The sequence below is a fragment of the Salmo salar genome, chromosome 19 (assembly GCF_965601325.2).
Source record: "Salmo salar chromosome 19, fSalSal1, whole genome shotgun sequence".
In the NCBI taxonomy this organism is placed as follows: domain Eukaryota; kingdom Metazoa; phylum Chordata; class Actinopteri; order Salmoniformes; family Salmonidae; genus Salmo; species Salmo salar.
In genome coordinates, this window is record NC_138309.1 from 9,546,821 (window position 1) to 9,568,908 (window position 22,088).

Consider the following 22,088-nt stretch of genomic DNA (forward strand, 5'->3'; position numbering starts at 1 on the left):
CAAATTGTTCATGGACTATTGATAGGCCCCAGATAAACCATTCTTTCATCAGGGGAGAGTTGTATCTAATTCATTACTGTGTCTTAGAGAAACTCTTTCTTACAAAATGTGTATCTGAATAGTAACAGTATTCTGTGATAAGTAGAGACGTGGAAGGAGTTAGTCAAGAGAGATATCCAGCCGGAGCCTCCTCCTATTAGTGGGCCACCATGTGACTGGACTGTGAAAACCTAATGTCACATGTATGGTTAGTAAAATCTCAGGTCCCTACATAAGAATGGAGTCTCACACTTCCATACAGGTTCTGTTTCACCTCAGGTGTAATTCAAGCCTGTCTAAACAGCAGGTGAAGATATTCCAGTTTCAGCATTTCTGACTGAGAAGTTTCTGGTAGTTTCCAGGTGAAAACGTGTTTCCCTGTGTCACCAGCAGCAAGCCAGAACACTATAGGAAATGCAGTGTGTATTTGTTTGTGTTCAATACATGTAATACATCCTTCACTAGGTGGCAACATAGTTTAGTGCCAATGTTCTCCAATACATTACCCTCTAAATCTACACATTCTCTATTCTTATGTTCTCTAGAAGCAGCTGAGCTGATGGTATTTGATGTAAACCATGTGCAGGCTAGTCATAACTTCCTGTTTTCACAGACAACAGAAAATACCCTCCTCTCCTGGTGGGCCTCTGGTTCTTAAGGGCACACACGCAAACACCCAAACCAGGCCCTAAATCAGCATCTCCAGCCCTTCTCATGTGGTTTTAGAGAAAATAGCCCTATCCTAGATGCTACGCAAGCTAAACGTGGCCAATGCTACGTTGGCCCTATACTGCCAGCCATCTTGTGTGATAATGAAAGACTGTCAGTCTGTCTGCATTGGGACAGTGACAGAAACTGAAGCCCGGCCACATGTGTAATTAGCTCTGTTTTCACAGTCATTATGGTTCAGAGAGAAGATAAATAACTTCATTGTAATTACCAGATAGCAAACAGTAAACCATGGAATAACGGTACGACTGCTGTCACAAAAAAACACTAGATTTTAATCAAAACAGTTCTGTAATTTATTGAAATTTGAATCAATATTTATAGTTTATTTACAGACAAGGTAAAAGTTTTCACTTTCAACTTTCGAAAGCTTTATTTGATTGGTTAGCTATTCAATAGCTGGTAGACTAACTGTGTGAACTGGTTTTCATTTCAACACAACCTGGTCTAATAGACTAGACATAAAATAGTAAATGTAAATCCGAGACACTAGCATTAGTATATGTTACTTTGGTATGGTTACAAAAGACAGAAGCTTACTTAAGGCAAAAAGTAAAGGACAGGGGGGGATGGGTGGGCGTATAATGCAAACATTATCAAATCGCATCACAGACAATTTTAGCTAATTAGCAACTTTAGCTACTTACTACTTTTTAGCTACTTTGCAACTACTTAGCATGTTAGCTAACCCTTCCCCTAACCTTACACTTTTTAGCTAACCCTAACCCTTTAACCTAACCCTTTAACCTAACTCCTAACCTTTACCCCTAGCATAACTAACATTTGCCAGCTAGCTAATGTTAGCCTCCTACCCACCTAGCTAACGTTAGCCTCAACAAATTGGAATTCGTAACATACTGTATCACACATCCACAAATGAATACATACCATACGAAACATAACATATGACACTAAATGTGAGTGTCTCTGATTCAAATATTGAATAATACGAAAGGCTCTGAGACACTATGTTGTTCAACCAGGTAGTCTTAAAGCTGCAATATGTAACTTTTTGGGCGACCCGACCAAATTCACATAGAAACGGGAGTTATCGATCGGTCATTATCATTCAAAGCAAAGAAGCAGTAGATATGTTCTATGTGCACTATTTCTATGCTTTCCGTTCTTAAGTTGAGTTTTTTTGCATCTTTTACTTAAATCTTTTTACACCAGCTTCAAACAGCTGAAAATACAATATTTTTGATCATGCTAAATATATTTCCCAGCGATTTCGATGCTACAATGATTCTCTACACTAGACATGCTTGTTTTGTCACAAACTGAAATTAGGCGAACTATTCGATTTTAGTAACCAGGAAATGGCGGAGTGATTTCTGCATAGTACAGTCTTTATTCTCTTTGGGTCAACACAATTGATTAAGGTGGATGAATTCCGGGTCTCCTGCTGTCCACAAGACTGTGTTAGCCCTCTGAGTTAAAGCTAACACAAGTCTTTTCAGACAAGGTTACTCATCACACGAGTGTGGATCACTTATCCACTTCCATGGTTTTTGTGGTACGACAATAAGGCTTTCGTTCCAAAGATTTCTTCATTAGTCCAACATCAGACAGCATCAAAAATATTTTAGAAAATAAACAACACATTTACATGTATAGTATATAGCTCAACAAATGCATAGCATTTTTCTTAACAATAAACCGCACTCGTGGTGCTCTGAGAACAAATCAACACCAAGGATAACAACAAGAAGGCAGTCAAACTCATGGACCCGATTTCAGTTGTCCAGCTCTTTTAGATCAGTAAGAATGAAAGGAGACAATGAAGTAAAGGAGGCTTCATGAGACTATTGAGACAGCCATGAGGTCCAGATGAGGAACACAGTCCTCCAGGTTCCAGTTCTAAGTCTATGGCCCAGTTCCAATTCCTAGCACCTACCCAGGAAGACTATGGACTATTGTTTAGAGTAGGTCGTAGCAATAGGTTTTGGAGTGTCAACAAGTCTGTAGCTTCACTCCTCTCTTTATGGTACACTATCCACCATTTTCTTGTCTCACTTCATCAGTCACTGGGCAACTCATCAGTCACTTCCTGAACTGGCAGGTTGTCATCCTGCTGTGGGGGGTTATGGGTAATGTAGTTCCCTGGAGACGGTGAATGACCGACACTTTTGGAGGAGGCAGAACTTTGGAACAACGGAGCTCGCTCATTGGCCTGTTCCTGGACAGGGATTCCGAATGCATCATCTGGCCCTTCCTCCTCGTTGCCTAGCGACGTCTGGCTGACGTAGACGACGATGACATCAGCGCTGAAGTTCATAACCTGACCGCTGGAGATGAAGGTGGTGTTATTGTTTCCTGTCACCTGACCTGGCGGAGAGACAGTAGAGAGTGAGAGAGAGAGAGAGAGAGAGAGATAATTAAGGGGTCAGTTTAGCCAGTTAGCCTAGTTAAGAGTCTTGGCATTGTGGTCTCTTTCCCAAAACGGTATCAGGTTTAATTTCACTACCAGAGGTTAAGGGACATAACCAACCAACGCAGAGAACCAAAACCTCTTTTGAAATGTGTACAGAGGCCAATGTATGTTATGGTTGTGTAATTATGCAGTAACACACACAAACACAGCATTCTCTAAAGCTGTGATATAAAAAAAACGTTTATGTTAGGGGCGACCTCAGATGACTAATAGCGAGTAGGAGTGAGGATGACCGTGCACAGTAACCATAGAAAGACCGTGGTCGGCTGCGGTTCCTTTGACCATAGTCCTGGTCAAGGACATCATAAACATATAATTTAACATCAGGGTTTCAGTGTGACCAGCAGTTTTCATTCTATGTGAAAATGTCAAACTTTATTCAAGCTGCCATTTAGACGTAGAGAAGTATAGTTTGTCATAACATTATTACAGACGACATGTCCGTCTCACTGCTGAAATAGAATTACTGTTTGTTATTCAAGCTGGCATTTAGACGCTTGTATCGTAAGCAACTTACAGCTAATGTAGTATCAAACCCACAACTTGCGAGAAGCACGATGCTCCAACCAACTGAGCCATCGGAACAACTCTGGCGTTTGCATTCAAATCAAGAGGAACAAACTGCCATCTAGTCCCTTATTTCCATGTTCATAGTTCACACCGCTGATGGTATTTATAAACACAACTGGAAAACTACAGACATCCATGTCTGGTTCTGTCTGCTGCCCATTTCAACACCCCCCCCCCCCCCCTCTCCCTCTCCCTCTCTCATATTCCCATGTTAACTTTGTAGAGGTGCAATGAGACAGTCACTCCTCACACCTCATTTACACAAATGCATGCGCACGCGCACACAAACCATAACAGAGTATGTGTCAGTGTCTAGAATCCCATCTGAAATCATTTACTGGCACTGGAATACCAGTCTGGTCAGCCTGGTGTAAAAAATGTCATTTCACCACCATCACCAAAACAAAGAAACCCCCTGGTGTCTCTGTTTACAGCAGACTGTCTACAGTTGAACTACCCTAGGAGGGCAGATAACATCAACTATGACAGGGAAATAATGGCACAGACAAACTGATTGTGAAACTTGCTCTGCATCTCATTCTAGTCTAAAGTGGCTTCCTCTCCTCATCTCCTTTCCTTCTGGAGCTGATGTAGTCATGGGGAACACCTGTCTTCGCTTCGCTCGCTATACTATTTTTCACCTATCTTGCAGGTCTACGTCCAGGAGACACAAGGACTATTGAGATGCAGCCCGTCTCTCCGAGGTGTGATCCCATAATTCAGTTGTTCCCAAACTGTGGGGTGCGTACTAGTAGTGCATCATCAGTTCCTCTTGTCCTATCAGTCATTACACACCTTAGAGAGCTACAGTATTTATAACTTGTCAGAAATGTCCAGCTCAACTAGCCTATGTCAGCTAAAGTTTTTATTTCGTTTTTTTAGCCCATAGATATTGTTCACATTTTTTTGTCACTCAAATAGCACATGAATACACATTAGACATGGCACAAAACATATTGAATTGCAAGAAAATTTGCTTTAAAACTGTAAAATGTTCTTTGCACCCCCCATGACAAAATGTGTAGAATTGCAGAAAATAAGCTTTAAACCTGCAAAATTCTCTCCACCAACAAGAGGGGTGTGAACAGTTTGTGTCATGAACAGTGCTTGTGCTCATAGAAATAGACGTGGCGTGTGCGCGCGCAGGGGGGTGTGGGATGTTCCCCAATGCTGGAAGGGGGGCCCTGAGTGAAAAGGTTTGGGAGCCCCTGCCATAATTAACCTCTCTGAGCGGGAAGTCCAGTTAATGACATGTTATTACTGCATTATGAGAAATGTGGTTTATTTACTTACTGCTGCTTTGGGGCATAATTAAAGTATACAGTGATCAACGAGAGTCTGAAAGTGTGTGAGTCTGGGTATTACTCAAGGGATGTGTATTCAGAGCACATCTTGTTTCAATTAGACCTGTGGTCACTTTGCAAAACCCTGTAGAACTCTGGAACTGGGTAAACAGGAGTGTTGTGGTGGGCAGAGTTCACACTCAGAGAGTTAAACACACACACACACACGTTACAGCATGGTGTAATCACTGGCTCATCACACACACAGATTCCCATTCCCCTTCCTACTGTGTGTGGTCTTTAAAACAAGCCAACGGTGTACGATATTAGTAGGAAACCAATATACTTATTTTGGAGGAGCAACAATGTGAAAAGACATTTCTGAAATCTCAGTTACAGTCCTAGCCAAAACAATGTACAATAACCCAGATCCAATAATCCAGATCCAATAACCCAGGAGAAACACCAGTGGATTTATTTATCTTTCCTCTTTAACAATGGTTGGAATGTATAATGACATGTGTACAGTGCCTTCAGAAAGTATTCACACCCCTTTAGTTCTTCCACATTTTGTTGTGTTACAGCCTGAATTTAAAATGGACTAAATTCAGAATTTGTGTCACTGATCTACACACAGTACCCCAAAATGTAAGAGTGGAATTTTGTTTGCAGAACATTTTAGAAATTAATAAAAAATGAAAAGCTGAAATGTCTTGAGTCAATAAGTATTCAACCCCTTTGCTATGGCGAGACTAAATTAGCTCAGGAGTAGAAATGTGCATAACAAATCGCATGGACTCATTCCGCGTTCAATAATATGGTTAACATTATTTTAGAACGACTTCCCCCTCTCTGTACCCCACACATACAATGATCTGTAAAGTCCCTTAATCGAGTAGTGAATTTCAAGAACAGATTCAACCACAAAGACCAGGGAGGTTTTTCAATGCCTTGCAAAGAAGGGCACCGATTGGTAGATGTGTAAAAATAAAAAAAGCTGACGCTGATATCCCTTGATGAAGCATGGCGAAGTTATTAATTAGGCTTTGGATGGTGTATCAATATACTCAGTCACTACAAAGATACAGGCGTCCTTCAAAACTCAGTTGCCGGGGAGGAAGGAAACTGCTCAGGGATTTTCACCATGAGGCCAATGGTGATTTTAAAACTGAGGTTGGATCAACAACATTGTGGTAACTCCACAATACTAACCTAAATGGCAGAGTGAAAAGAAGGAAGCCTATATAAAATACAAATATTCCATAACATGCATCCCGTCTGCAACAAGGCACTTAAGAAATACTGCAAAAAATGTGGCGAAGAAATGTACTTTTGGTCCTGAATACAAAGCGTTATGTTTGGGGCAAATCCTACACAACACATCACTGAGTACCACTCTTCATATTTTTAAGCATGGTGGTGGCTGCATCATGTTATGGGTAATGCTTGTCAATGGCAAGGACTAGGGAGATTCTTAGGATAAAGATAAACGGAATACAGCTATAAGCACAGGCAAAATCCTAGAGGATAACCTGGTTCAGTCTGCTGGCCAATATACACTGGGAGACAAATTCACCTTTCAGCAGGACAATAACCTAAAACAAGGCCAAATCTATACTGGAGTTGCTTACCAAGACGCATCGAATGTTCCTGAGCGGCCTAGTTACAAATTTTACTTAAATCTGCTTTAAAATCTATGGTAAGACTTGAAAATGTCTGTCTAGCAATGATCAACAATCAACTTGACAGAGGTTGAAGAATTTAAAAAAGAATAACTCGGCAAATATTGTACAATCCAGGTGTGCATAGCTCTTAGAGACTTACCCCAAAAGCCTCACAGCTGTACTTACAAAGTATTGACTTTCTAAAAACATGTTTTACTTTGTCATTATAGGGTATTGTGTGTAGATGGGTAGAGAATTTTTTTGATATTTAATCCATTTTGAATTCAGGCTGTAACACAATAAAATGTGGACCAAGTCAAAGGATATGAATACTGCATTTTGCCTTTTTCTTGTAAAAAAGTACAGCACTGCTGTGCAATATCTACCTGAGGTGAGTGCTGGTTCCGCAAGTTGGCTCTGGATACAATCAGGGGCACACTCCAGCTCCGAGCCCCCAGATAAGAGCTTGTTTCCTCCACTGTCCCTCCAGGAAAGTCCCTGGTCTGGCTCACTGCTGGAGGCCTCAAAGCTCAGCTTGGACTGCTGGTCTCCCACGGTTACAGTGGGGTCAGGAGAGGTTGTGGAGGTTGAAGTGGGTGTGGTGTCTGTGGTGGGGGTGGAGCTTATGCTAGAGTTCAGTCTGTATAGCCCATCCACTTTCCTCTGTGAGCTGTCAATCAGCTGAGCTTTGACCTCTGACCTGGCTGGGGTCAGTGGCAGGTAGAGGTCACATGACGGCATGACGGGGGTAAGGGGGCAGGAGGTGGGAGAGAGTGAGTAGGGGGAGGTATTACAGTTCCTCTCAGAGCTCTTCCCTTGCAAGCCCTCAACCATCTTGGCCCTCTCACTCCCTTCATCTTTCCTTTCATCCTTCTTTCCATCCCTGCTCTCCCCCTCTCCTCCACAGGAGCAGGTCCCGAGGGTTCCAGGGTTGACGGCCTGACTACAGTCTTCATTCTCTCCTACCTCTAAAGGTTCCCTCACAGACAACACACACACACAGGAGCCAGCCCACAGTGGAGACACACACACACCCTCTGATACACCCTCCTCACACACAGCCTCCTCAGAAACCTCCTCCGCCTCCCCTGACCCCTCACTTCCCATCCCCTCATCCTCCTCCTCCCTCCTCTCCTCCTTCATCTCTTTAATGGGTGGTAGTTTGACCCGGTCACCAGGTATGGCTGTAGGACAGGTGTGTCGAGTTTCTGAGGGGGTGTCAGCAAGGACAATGAGACAGGTTCTCTCACACAGGGTGCAATTCTGCCCCCCTACCCCACCTCCTTCACCCCCACTGTGGTAGAGAGGGGCCAGAGTCTCCTGGAGAGAAACACAGACAGATAGGTTAGTCTGAGAGCCGTTGAATGTTTTATTTAGTCTACCGTTTATGCATGTCATCTCTGCCACTAAAAAAAAAGTCTACCCTACCTGCTGTATCCTGGTCCTTTTCAGATTCTGGACACATAATCGCAAATTCACTGTAAGACATAAGAGGATGACAGTCATTCATTTCAGATACATTTTATGCCAAGGAATATTTCTATAAAAAAATGATTCCCTCAAGAATATTGTCCTCTGCAACAAATCCAACCTGGGTAGACATAACATAGTAAATGTAAATCCGTCTCCCTCCATTTGGTATCATATGTTACATTTAGTATGGTATGTATTCATTTATGTTACGAATTCCAATTTGTTGTGGCTAACGTTAGCTAGGGGTTAAGATTAGGGTTAAGGTTAGGATTAGGAGTTAGGTTAAAGGGTTAAGGTTAGCTAACATGCTAAGTAGTCGCTAATTAGCTCAAATGCTAAAGTTGTCCGTGATGAGATTCAAACACAAAACCTTTGGGTTGCTAGATGTTCACATTATATGCCCACCTATCCACCCCGACCGTGGGTGTCCAGGATTTACGTTTACTATGTTACGTCTAGTCTATGAGACAAAGCGGACAAATGTAATCTCTCACTCGGGTACCTGAGAGTAGTTTGAGTTTGTCCTTGTAGCAGAAGAGCAGGAGGATGAGGAGACAGAGGACAGTGATGACTGACAGAATACACACTAGAACCCAGGAGGAGGTAGAGGAACCAGAGAGATGGGGTCCACAGACAGCATCAGTCTGGTCGCTCCCAGTCTTTTTGTCACTCTTCCCCAGGCCTTTACAACTGGAAGGAGAAAACACATGGTCATTATTTGTGTTTTATAGCAATTCAGGCATTCTCTCTTTTCTCTCTTTCCCTCTCTCGCTCTGCTCTCTTTCTCTCCTTCCCTTCTTGGTTGACCTCAGAGTCAGGCAGTGGTAGAAGCTGCTCTGTGTTCCAGTGGAAGTGGTGCAGCATTAGTCAGAACAGCGGTGTGGTGGAGCTTTGAGCGCCTGTAGAACCCTGTTCCTGCCTCACTGAATGGGACACACTAGACAGAAGAGGAGCGCCCAGGGGAAAAGACAGTGTATGAAGGGACACGGTATAGGTGTGTGTTAACTCACTTGGTCCACTGTCTGCATGGTTCTATAGAGGTGTTGGGAGAGAAATATCCTCTCCTGCAAGCAACACAAGTTCTCCTGCCCGCCTCTGAGTTTAAAAACACACATGACAGAGAAGAGTGAAAAACTGGACTGCTGACAACAGTAGCAACACAGAAGTGTGTGTGTATATGTATGCTATCATGTGTGTTTGTGTGTGCATGTTCATGTCTGCGTGTGAATGCCTCTCTCACCAGTGTCAGTCTCCAGTCCATATCCTGGTCCACAGGTAGGAATCTTCTCACAGAACTCACAGTTGATAGGAGAACACTCTAGACCAGGTTGACATTGACAGGGTACCGCAGCCTGGGGGTTACTGGGCCTCTCACGGTTAAAACCTTTACCTGGGGTTCACAAACAGGTCAGGGGTTAGTGGTTAACCAAAGCAGACACCAGAGACATCAGCATCTCTAAAAGCCTTTGCTAAAATGTATAGAAAACAAAGCTCCAACAATAGACCTAAAGTCATCCATCCAACTAGACTAGACTCCAGTCACCTACTGACCAGTGTCACAGAACTTCTGTGGCAGACACTTGGTCTCGTTGGTCCAGTCAGGCTGGTACTCATCACGACCACACTGACGACACTTGGTGTCAGAGTACCCAGAACACTCTGCAAACACATAGGACCCTGGGGAGTGGGGAAGAGAGAGAGGGTTAGACTGGCCACAGATAATACACCAACGCTGCAGTGATCTACTGAGGTAAGAGAAAGCGGAAGAGGAAGAGGCTAAAATAGATACATTTCCGTCACGCTTAGAGATGGACAGTTATTTGGGGATTAGGGCATGTGTAGGGTGTGTGCACATGTGTATGTATTGCAGCAAGTCAGTTCCTCTTTGACATCCTTCCTCATTTCTTTTCAGGAAAAATGAAACATGACAGTTTTCTTCCATGCACGTGCTCTGCTAAAGCCCAGTACTGTAGAGTGGTCATATTGGGTGTTAATGGCCATTCATGTATTTCTCTGGTTTAGTTTACCTGGTTCACACCTCCTGCAGCATCTCTTGTCTTTGAGGTACTGCTGCTGGGTACAGGTGGGTCTGGAGAGGGCTCTCTGGAAGACAAAAACACAGACCACTATAGCCAATCTGGTTGTGTCAAGGCCTAAAACAATTATTGGCACGTGACAGTAAATTTAAACAAAATGTCATTCATTCAGTTGTTTATTCACCATACAAAAAGAAAATGCATGGGAAAAAAAAAAGGGTGGTTTTCGGACATGTGAAAAATGACATGTGTGAACATTTGTCACATGTGAAAGTTCTGAATCTATTTTCACATGTGAAACTGCAAATTTCACACGTGAATATGCAATTGACATGCGAGGTGAAAACGGGTTATTCTCCTCACATATAAAAAGTGGACTTTAATACATGTGAACAACTGACTTCACGTGTCTCTTTTCATATGTGAACATTTCTGCTCAACATGTGAAATCAGCTATTTCACATGTGAAAATGCTAATTTATCATGTGTGTTTTTGTAAGGGTCAATAATTATTTTGTAGACATGAGATATAAGTCTATCAATAAGACTAAACAGTGGTTGTAAGAGGAAAAGGGAAGAGGATTGTCCAACTCTTTCCTGTCGTCTGAAACAAAGACAGAAAGAAACAGAAAACCCCTCATATTCCACTGCAAACATTCTCACATTCTCACTGTCAACAGAACACATTTTGGAATAAAACATTACTTGAATAAAACTTTGTTCTAATGATTTGATTCCAAACTGTTCTAACGACCAGGCCCTTTTAAACAAAACCATAAAATACACATACACTGCGTGCACAATTATTAGGCAAGTGAGTATTCTGATCTTATCATTGTTTCTATTCACATTTTCGAACTCCAAACCATATAACTTGAATGCTTATTGGATTTAATCATTTTCAGGTGATATGTATTTGTGTAATGAGGGAGGGTGTGGCGAAAGTGAATAACACCTGATATCAAGGTGTGCATAATTATTAGGCAGCCTCATTACCTCAGGTAAAATGGGCCAAAAAAGAAATTTAACTGACACTGAAAAACCCAAAATGTAAAATGCCTTTCAGACAGATGCGACACTCTTTAAATAGCTAAACTATTGAGGTGTGACCACCGGACATTCAAACATTTTGTTGCGAATAGTCAACTGGGGCGCAAAAAAACGCATGGGGAAGAAAAGGAGCAAATTAACTGCAAAAGACTTGAGAAGAATTAAACGTCAAACTACCAGGAACCCATTATCCTCCAGTGCCACCGTATTCCAGAACTGCAACCTACCTGGAGTGTTCAGAAGTACAAGGTGTCAAGTGCTCAGAGACATGGCCAAGGTCAAGAAGACTGAAACAAGACCACCACTGAATAAGATTCACAAGTTGAAGTGTCAAGATTGGGCAAAGAAATACCTGAAGACAGATTTTTCAAAGGTTTTATGGACAGATGAAATGAAAGTGACTCTTGATGGACCAAATGGATGGGCCCGTGGCTGGATCAGTAATGGACATAGGGCACCACTTTGAGTCAGGTGCCAGCAAGGTGAAGGAGGGATACTGGTATGGGCTGCTATCATTGAGGATGAGGTAGTTGGACTTTTTCAGGTTGAAGATGGACTGAAACTCAACTCCCAAACCTACTGTCAGTTTCTGGAATATTCTTTCGTCAAACTGTGGTACAGGAAGAAGTCCTCAGCATTCTAGAAGGCCATGATCTTTATGCAGGACAATGCTCCATCACATGCATCCAAGTACTCCACTGCTTGGCTAGCCAGCAAGGGCCTCAAAGATGCCTGAATAACGACCTGGCCCCCTTCCTCACCTGACTTAAATCCTATTGAGAACTTGTGGGCCCTTCTCAAACGTGAGATTTACAGTGATGGAAGACAATACACCTTTTTGAACAGCATTTGGGAGGCTGTGGTTGCTGCTTCAGTGAAAATTGATTGTGAACAGATCAAGAAACTGACAGACTCCATGGATGGAAGGCTCATGGCAGTTATTGAAAATAAGGGTGGCTATATTTGTCACTGAATATTTTTGAAAGGCCAAAAATGTTATATAATTGTCATTTTGTGTAACTTATCTGTTACACTTACTCTAAAAATTGAGAATAAACATGAGTTGAGAGAAATTATTTTTGTAATTTAGTTGCCTAATAATTCTGCACACTAATAGTTGCCTAATAATTGTGCACACATATATTTCCCTGAGAAAGACAAAACTCACTTTTCTTTTCATAAACATTCAGGTTTGAGGTTCAATAACATTTTGGATTGACTGAGAGCATTGTGTTTGTTCAACAATAAAATTAATCCCGAGGAATACAATTTGCCTAATAATTGTGCACGCAGTGTATTGTCCACCTCAGCAGAGTATACTGGCATTGTAGTAGTCACCAGAGTGGATACTAGGCTGTGGAGGGAGGGTGGTCGCCTCAGTGGCTCGTTGAAGCTTGGTGTACAGATGTAGGATCTTCATTTGATCACCCTGTTACAGGATAACTTTCCAGTTAAATTTGAAACCTGTAGTGTACAGTGCATTTGGAATGTATTCAGACCCCTTCTATTTTGTTACATTACAACCTTATTCTAAAATGGATTAAATAAATAAATGTCCTCAATCTACACACAATACCCAATAACGACAAATATATAATTTTTTGGCCAATTTTTTTAAATAAACAGAAACACTTTATTTACATTTACAAGTATTCAGACCCTTTGCTATGAGACTCAAAATTGAGCTCAGGTGCATCCTGTTTCCACTGATGTGTTTCTACAACTTGATTGGAGTCCACCTGTGGTAAATTCAATTGATTGGACATGATTTGGAAAGGCACACACCTGTCTATATAAGGTCCCACAGTTGACAGTGCATGTCAAAGCAAAAACCAAGCCATGAGGTCGAAGGAATTGTCTGTAGAGCTTCAAGACAGGATTGTGCTGAGGCACAGATCTGGGGAAGTGAACCACAACATTTCTGCAGCATTGAAGTTCCCCAAAAGCACAGTGGCCTCCATCATTCTTAAATGGAAGAAGTTTGGAACCACCAAGACTCTTCCTAGAGCTGGCCGCCCGACCAAACTGAACAATCGGGGTAGAAGGGCCTTGGTCAGGGAACCTGATGGTGAGTGAGAGACAGAGCTCCAGAGTTCCTCTGTGGATATTGGAGAACCTTCCAGAAGGACAACCATCTCTGCAACACTCCACCAATCAGGCCTTTATGGTAGAGTGGCTAGATGGAAGCCACTCCTTAGTAAAAGGCACATGATAGCCCGCTTGGAGTTAGCCAAAAGGCACCTAAAGGACTCTCAGACCATGAGAAACAAGATTCTCTGCTCTGATGAAACCAAGATTGAACTCTCTGCGTCAAGTCTGGAGGAAACCTGGCACCATCCCTATGGTGAAGCATGGTGGTGGCAGCATCATGCTGTGGGGATGTTTTTCAGTGGCAAGGACTGGGAGAGTAGTCAGGATCGAAGGAAAGATGAACAGAGCAAAGTACAGAGAGAACCTTGAGGAAAACCTGCTCCAGAGCGCTCAGGAACTCAGACTGGGCTGAAGGTTCACCTTCCAACAGGACAACAACCCTAAGCACATAGCCAAGACAACGCAAGAGTGGCTTCTGAATGTCCTTGAGTGGCCCAGCCAGAGCTCGGACTTGAACCCAATCGAACATCTTTGAAGAGTGAAGAGACCTGAAAATAGCTGTGCAGTGACGCTCCCCATCCAACCTGACTGAGCTTGAGAAGATCTGCAGAGAAGAATGGGAGAAACTCCCCAAATACAGGTGTGTCAAGCTTGTAGCGTCATACCCAGGAAGAATCAAGAATGTAATCGCAACCTAGCTCAAATTAAGATCCTTCATCTGTGTAATAGACACTTAAAACATGAGTCTCTCTCTGCTGTGAACACTGATCGTGCTGTGGTCTACCCACCCACTGCTGTTGGCAGGGGTGCAATGGTAAGCTAATACAATACCCCTTACCACAAACACACATATGCATGTACCCCCCAGCCAGTGTTCTGAATTACAGAATAGTGTTATGAGAGAAAATATGCCGAACCAAAAGTTTTTGTGAAGGAATAGAACTAACAAAAACACCTAATTCTCCATTTATATAAACCTTCAAACACCACAGGCACAGAGTGCTTCTGCCTAGTATTACTAACCCCCATCCTAAAGAATCTTACAGTAGCTCTACTTTGCTGTCACAACTCTTGCCCCTCTCCATCCCTCCCTCCGCTGTCTGTGCCCCCATGCCAGCTCTGTCCCCCAATCAGACTACAGAAACTCATCTAAAGCTTTTCTCATTCAGGTTTTTCTTGTTGCGCACCAAGTAAACAAAAACAAAGTCTGTAGCCAAGTCTTAAGCTGCAACCCAGAACAAACCAGCTTTCTGCATCCAACCCTTTGAAAAACCCCACTGATACGGTTTTAGTCTGTGTCTGTAGTGCCAGAGATCCCAACCGGTTTAATTACTTCCACAGTGTCTCACATCAGTCATTGTTTTGCTTTTAATGATGAACGCCACTCATAGTTGTGACCACAGTCATAATGATCAACATGTGTTAGAGGAGCCAAGCTGACTGAGATCAGAGCAATGCTGCCATGCATCAACTTCCAGCTGTTGGAGAAGGACACATTTCCCATACATCGAAGAAGAAGGTGGGTGAGTAATGGCGCAGTAGTTCCGATGGCTCAGCATGGTGTTGGAAACACTATAGTTGTGGGTTTGATTCCTGGATGGGCCATATATAGATAGGCCTTTAATACTGCAGGGTTTCCCAAACTCGGTCCTCTGGACCCCAAGGGGTGAATGTTTTGGTTTTTGTCCTAACATTACACAGCTTATTCAGATCAACTAATCATCAACCTTTGATCATTTGAATCAGCTGTGTAATGTTAGGGCAAAAACCAAAACGTGCATGCCTTTGGGTCCCGAGGACCGAGTTTTGGAAACGCTGCCTTACCGTATAACCGTTATGGATCAATGTTTCAGAGATGAGGGAAGGATATGCAGGAAGGAGGTGAGGGAAGAAGGCATGTTGAGACTATTGACACCCAACCGTGACAGACAGTATTGCTCAGTGACAGATTTGGGTGAAAGGGGACAGGAAACCAAAAGAATGCTGGGAATCTTATTTCAGTTTCCTCTGCCTCCGAACATCAGGCCATAATTGAGACGTTGCTGCAATATGTTTCAATTCACCAAATATATAAGAGCATGGCTGGATCCACCCTAAATGATTACAGGCTAGACTAGAGAAAGGCCAGGATGTTACATAGGCTCCTCTAACCTCCATCCGTTCTAACTTTATCTCAGAGTGCAACTACAGTCAGTTCTGTTATATACAAACATTGGTTCCCAAACTGTTTTTGTGTGTGCTGTGAACCATCAAAAGCTTAAAAAGAAGAGATAGAGATATACAACGTAGAACACCAAATAATGCATGCAGAGCAGAATTAGGCCGATACCCGCTAATTATCAAAATCCAGAAAAGAGCCGTTAAATTCTACAACCACCTAAAAAGGTAGTGATTCCCAAATCTTCCATAACAAAGACATCACCTACAGGGAGATGAACCTGGAGAAGAGTCCCCTAAGCAAGCTGGTCCTGGGGCTCTGTTCACAAACACACCCCACAGAGCCCCAGGACAGCAACACATTTAGACCCAGCAAAACCATGAGAAAACAAAAAGATAATTACTTGACACATTGGAAAGGATTAACAAAAAAACAGAGCAAACTAGAATGCTATTTGGCCCTAAACAGAGAGTACACAGTGGAAGAAAACCTGACCACTGTGACTGACCCAAGCTTAAGGAAAGCGTTGACTATGTACAGACTTAGTGAGCCTGGCCTTGCTATTGAGAAAGGCCGCCGTAGGCAGACCTGGCTCTCAAGAGAAGACAGGCTATGTGCACACTGCCCACAAAACGACGTAAAAACTGAGCTGCACTTCCTAACCTCCTGCCAAATGTATGACCATATTAGAGACACATATTTCCCTCAGATTACATCCACACACCAAGGATTTGAAAACAAATCCAATTTTGATAAATTTGCATATCCATGAGATGAAATACCACACAGGGTGCCATCCCAGCAGCAAGATGTGTGACCTGTTGCCACAAGAAAAGGGCAATCGGTGAAGAACAAACACCATTGTAAATACAACCATATGTTTATTTTTTTCCCCTTTTGTAGTTTAACTATTTGCACATCGTTACAACACTGTACTTAGCCATAATATAACATGTCTCTATTCCTTTGAAACTTTTGTGAGTTTAATGTTTACTGTTAATTTTTATTGTTTATTTCACTTCTGTTTATCATCTATTTCACTTGATTTGGCAAATGTAAACATATGTTTCCCATGCCAATAAAGCAATTTGAATTTAAATGAATTCAGAGTGAGAGGAAGAGAGAGAGAGAGAGAGAGAGAGGTGGAGAGAGGGATAGAAAGAGAGATGAGTGTGCATGTGTGAATGAGTGAGTGAGCGAGATAGAGGACTAGAGAGAGTGTGTAACAGTTCTCACAACCAGTAGCACCTGTAAAATACTATCTTCATTTGTTTGTGTATGGGGGGGGGCTGCGATCCCTGATCCCATCATCTTCTCTGACATGAGATACATTCCAGTCTTTCTCAGATTTGCATAACCGCCACCCCAAACTCTGACATCGGGCCAAGAACAACCTCCCCCACATTAATGATTTAACACCTGGGTATTTGTAGACTACAGATTCAAATCTAGGTACTCTGTGAATTAATTATTGCATGATAATCTCATGTCCATTCATGTTACTAACAAGTGATATAAATGATGTGCAATGACTTAAACAATTTACTTATGGTTAACATATGTAACAATGGATTATAGCCCTTTATAAAAAGATCTCCATCAAAAGTACTGTCTGTCTCTGGACGTGGGCAGCAGTAGACTGTATGTCTGTCTGTCTGTCTCTGGACGTGGGCAGTAGTAGACTGTCTGTCTGTCTCTGGTCGTGGGCAGTAGTAGACTGTCTGTCTGTCTCTGGTCGTGGGCAGTAGTAGACTGTCTGTCTGTCTCTGGACGTGGGCAGTAGTAGACTGTATGTCTGTCTGTCTGTCTCTGGACGTGGGCAGCAGTAGACTGTATGTCTGTCTGTCTGTCTCTGGACGTGGGCAGTAGTAGACTGTCTGTCTGTCTGTCTCTGGACGTGGGCAGTAGTAGACTGTCTGTCTGTCTCTGGACGTGGGCAGTAGTCAGGGGCAGAAATCCCGGGGGGGACGGGGGGGACACGACCCCCCCCATCCTGGGAAAAATATGATTTGTCCCCCCCCAATATATCACTGAAACATAACTATGTAATTTAAATAATATTAATAATACGCAATGAAAGCAATTGTGCTGATTAGACACTTAATAGCTCGTTTTTAAGTTTCAAAAGATTGCAAACCCCCCACCCTTTGCCTCACAATGGTTTGATCCACTGCCAGTTCCTTAGCTTGCGAGGTAACGTAGAGGTCGTATCTACTGTCTGAAAGGCACTCAATGCACGTAACTGACGTGAGGTTAATCCAGTCAATCGTGCACACACACTAGCTGAATATGCAGAGCTAGCGCGCAAATATTAACTATTAAGCTAGCTAGTACCTATTCCATTTATGTGGCATCGTCAAAGATGGAATCTTTGCTATCGTCAATTTATTCCAAGATCAGCATGCATGTAAGTTAGTGCTTCAAAGTCCCTGTGATAAAGTTAGCGATAAACTGAACAGAACTACACTCTTCTACCATTGTTTTAAATATATTTAATGGTCTCGTTGCAAAAGCTAAATTGTCGCAAGGGAACTTTTATTTATATATTTTATTTCACCTTTATTTAACCCGGGTAGCAAAGATTATAGCAAACACCACTGAATTGGTGCTCGCTAGCTTTGCAAATTCAGCTATTGTTAGAAGCCAGCCAATATGAAACAAACGATTTAAAATTACAAAAGGTTGCAGCATATGTTGTGTAAATGGTGAACTCATACAGCTGTCAACTCTTGTCACTGCAATCCGTTTCACATTTGCTAGCTACCTTTTAGATCGAAGCCCATATAGAATGATAGAAGATAAGATGATAGAAGCCCATCTCCTACTGTAAATAACCTACATACTGTGTGTGTGTAGCCAACCAGGTAGAAAAATGGCAGAAAAATGGCAGAAAAAAGACGGACATCAGAGTATTTTTCAGTACACCAAAACGCAAAGAACCCTAGTAGCCTAATATCTCAAAGACTAGTTGATAAAAATGTTCATAAGAAAGAAATGAAATTCTAATGGAAATGTTTCACAATGATGTCATTAGGCAGAGCAGGCAACAGATGGCACACAGACAGCAGAGTTGGGGACAGATATGCAGGGACAGACTGGCAGAGACAGGGAGTCTCAGGTAAGTTTGTTGAGTCTTTGTTTGGCAACATTATGAAAGGTTCTCAATTTTTTTTACTTGTAAAATAGGAACATAATTGGAAAATGCCATGGATACCCCCACTCTCAACTTAAACTGGTGACTGAACTAAGATTTGTTAAAGGCAATGGTATTGCTGTTGTGATTAGTTGTGTAGTTTTGGGTACCGGTAGTTAGGAGTACGGCAAACACATTTCTTTGGTTCCTCAATATACATTTACCATATTAAACGTAGGCTATGTGTTACAGCACTACTTTTGGTGTCCCCCTCAGGAATTGCTCTTGAGAAAATGTAATGTAATTGTCCCCTCCAAAATTGATATCAGATTTTCGCCCCTGGCAGTAGTAGACTGTCTGTCTGTCTGTCTGTCTGTGTCTCTGGACGTGGGCAGTAGTGGGCAGTAGTAGACTGTATGTCTGTCTGTCTGTCATCGAAGCACCACCACAACGCCTTATATTTTTACCACGAACTCTGCAGCAGAAATGAACTCCTTCGTCCGCTGCTCTTTAGCACACGCGAGATTCCAGTAAATCACATTTTGTGGGGGAAGTTGTGAAGCACCAGGGAAACTGTGAAGCATGCTGTACCCTATTGCGTGATTGTGTTTATGAGTCGGTTATTAAATAATGTGAAACAATGTGTATGTTTAATGCTTTTCATTAAATCATGTACAGCTATAATTATTGTATATAAATGATTAAAGGAATGGAAACATTGTGATTTAGTGTGCGGAACGGCTTGCTGGGGAACTCATTTAAACCTGTCATAAGGCTGATGGCTAAACACAGCCTGTACTATATCTAGATTCTACAATATATTTTCATTTTAAAGAATGTATTTTCTCCCCAAATAGAAGCTATATTTATCACGGTCCAGAACTTGATTGATTTCTTCGTCTTTCAGGTTAAGACTTGTCCTACAGGAGTGAGAATGAGGCAACACCTGGGCTAGTCCGGTTAGTACAGTAGTAGCCACTTAGCGTTTACATACTGTAGACACTTAGCGTTTACATACTGTAAAGACCCTGGGTTTATAAACGCGGAAATCGACTCTGCCGCTCGAGCATGCTTTTGCGGCACAGTCGATAGCGCGCCGGACTTCGGGCTTGAAGGTCGAGGGTTCGAGACCTGCTCCCTGCTGTTTCATTACAATACTGTAGACACTTAGCGTTTACATACTGTAGACACTTAGCGTTTACATACTGTACACACTTAGCGTTTACATACTGTACATTACTATGAATGAACAACGAGCATTGCCATTAAAAAGGACATGTGCAGCTCAGTGAAAATCGTATACAGTTGAGGCCAAATAGACTGAAATAAAAAAACGTTTGGTGTTCACTTGTGTTTAATTTACAACTGCACAGGACCCCCCCTCACTTAAGTCAAAAAATGTCATGGACTAAATAATTCATGCACTCCATTGTAACGTGCAAGGTAGCCCAACCCTGGACTAAAGTACCCTAAAGTTACTCCTGACAGTCCAAGAACCTTACATGTTTTGTTTAGAGGCGAATTGGCTCTGGCAGCTAAACAGCCAAATTCTCCATCTAAACTTGAATCGATTCTCAATTGTAGTAAGGTTCTAGAAACATAAAGCCCTCTACTTTCATATCAGATCAAAATAATTTCACAAATGCAAAATACACACTTACTGTACACTGTTTTAACACAGTTTCAGCCAACAGTATTTTTCAGTGACAACACTTTTGTGGCATGTCCGACTTCCTCACAGGTGTTTGGAACGCAGATACTCTGAGCTAATTAGTACAGGTAGTCCACTCTGTCTTCCCTCTTTTCAGTAGACAAGCGCTGTAACATGGGTATATGGCCATGTGGGAACCTTAACCCTATACAGGTGTGTAGTAATTTAAGCTTTTTAAAGTAGTATTGTTTCTGGCTGATATGAAAGATATGTTCTTTACGTTTCCAAAACCGTACCGCAAGCAATGCGTGTTAACGTTTCGATCAAGTGACGGGGCTCTTAACAAAACTTCCCTGGTCAGAAGATACCTTAATCAATTAGGTGCTGAAGGTAGTTAGCGTTTATGAATGGGGTACGTGCAAAGGTGCCAATGTACATGAAAGCAACTGTAGGTCCTGCATTTCTCAATGGAATATCTGACATGCAGCATATTACTCAGACAGTAGCAACACCAACCGTAGGATGGGGAGAAAGAGGGAAGAGAACACGTCCTAAATCCCCTAGACAAACCCACATGATCCTGATTTACAGTAACAAGACAACGCCCCCACAACACATTGGAGCCGAAACGTGAACGTCCGGTAAAAACAACCTTAAGACCAGCAAGAGTGCATCCAGCTGTCCTTTACAGGGACCGGTAGAGGGGGTGCTTGGTCACGGCCCAAACGTAAATGTTTCCACTTGATGCTCAAGCATGTCTGTTTTCTACCAACTCTTCCAGAGCAATACCAATGGCTAGATGAAGACCTATTCTAGATCTAGAGAAAACTCTATACATCAACTAAATAAAACCTATCTATATAAAGCACTTTTTTATGTATGCAATTCGTTTTTTGAGTAGCCTATGACTTACCTGTGCGCACAGATTGAGAACCAGATGGGTGACCCAGCCTTGAAATATCCAGCTGGTAGAGAAGTGAACTCTCATCTCTCCTCCTTAGAGACACAAATCAGAGACGACAAGAAATCCAATTGTCTTGTACAGATTTAGGATGATCGATATTGTCGATAACAAAGGAACCGGTTGGGTTTTTGTCGGTAATTATAGGGATTTTGGGGGATACAGTGTGGAGCCTCCAGACCAGTCTGGCATTCTCGCTTCGCATGCCCGGTAATGCACGCTCTGCTCTGCTCTCCTCTACTATCACCCACGCGCTCTAGAGTGAGCAGCCTCTGGTGAAAACGCAGTAAATTTACTAGCACTAGGGGAGAGAGAGCTGGGGAAGATCAGCCCCTCTGACCTTCTCCTCCAATGGGTTTTGAGGAGAGAGGACGCGAGGAGCATGAAATTGAGATTTTCTCATAGTCTAAACTCCTCCCTCGCCATTGAATAAAATAATCCGTGTGTGTGTTGATTACCTCAGACATACTGTAAGTGTTCAATGGTTTGTCTCACACCTAAAGTAGACCCTAATGTTGTTTCACAATGTAAATTAACCCATATAATCAACTTAAATAAACATAATTGTATAAATCTGGTCTGTCTCTTCCTCTCCACTGAATTAAACTAACATGACATTTTGTGAGGAATGTTGTAATGTAATGTATTCATTACCATGACTGTGAGACTGGCCAATAGCTTCTACCCCCAGACCATCAGGCTGCTGAATAGCCACCACTAGGCAGCTACCTGCTCCCCTTGTCTCCCTCCTGCACCCCAGACTTCCTCTGATATGTCACGTAATGGGTGAGTGGTATTTGGGGATCCTCTGTAACA

At 42.4% G+C, this 22,088-nt stretch overlaps 1 protein-coding gene across 1 annotated transcript; it reads right to left on the bottom strand.

Moving 5' to 3' along the window:
* Window positions 1-1,040: 1,040 nt before the first annotated feature.
* On the bottom strand, window positions 1,041-21,629 carry tnfrsf11a (tumor necrosis factor receptor superfamily, member 11a, NFKB activator). Its single transcript, XM_014157156.3, has 9 exons — window positions 21,225-21,629; window positions 10,220-10,295; window positions 9,744-9,869; window positions 9,433-9,582; window positions 9,203-9,287; window positions 8,695-8,882; window positions 8,148-8,197; window positions 7,106-8,039; window positions 1,041-3,096 (listed from the first exon to the last, which is right to left on the bottom strand). Exons 1-9 carry the CDS (start codon window positions 21,297-21,299, stop codon window positions 2,789-2,791), a joined length of 1,992 nt encoding a protein of 663 aa, XP_014012631.1. The 5' UTR covers window positions 21,300-21,629; the 3' UTR covers window positions 1,041-2,788.
* Between the last annotated feature and the right edge of the window lie 459 nt (window positions 21,630-22,088).

Bases quoted from the DNA above. Each gene is read 5' to 3' on its own strand.
- tnfrsf11a (XM_014157156.3), bottom strand. From the start codon at position 21,299: ATGAGAGTTCACTTCTCTACCAGCTGGATATTTCAAGGCTGGGTCACC. The intron at 10,296-21,224 runs GTAAGTCATAGG...TTTGTCTTCCAG, and splicing joins TTCTCAATCTGTGCGCACAG to AGAGCCCTCTCCAGACCCAC. The intron at 8,198-8,694 runs GTACCCGAGTGA...TATGTCTTACAG, and splicing joins CAAACTCAAACTACTCTCAG to TGAATTTGCGATTATGTGTC.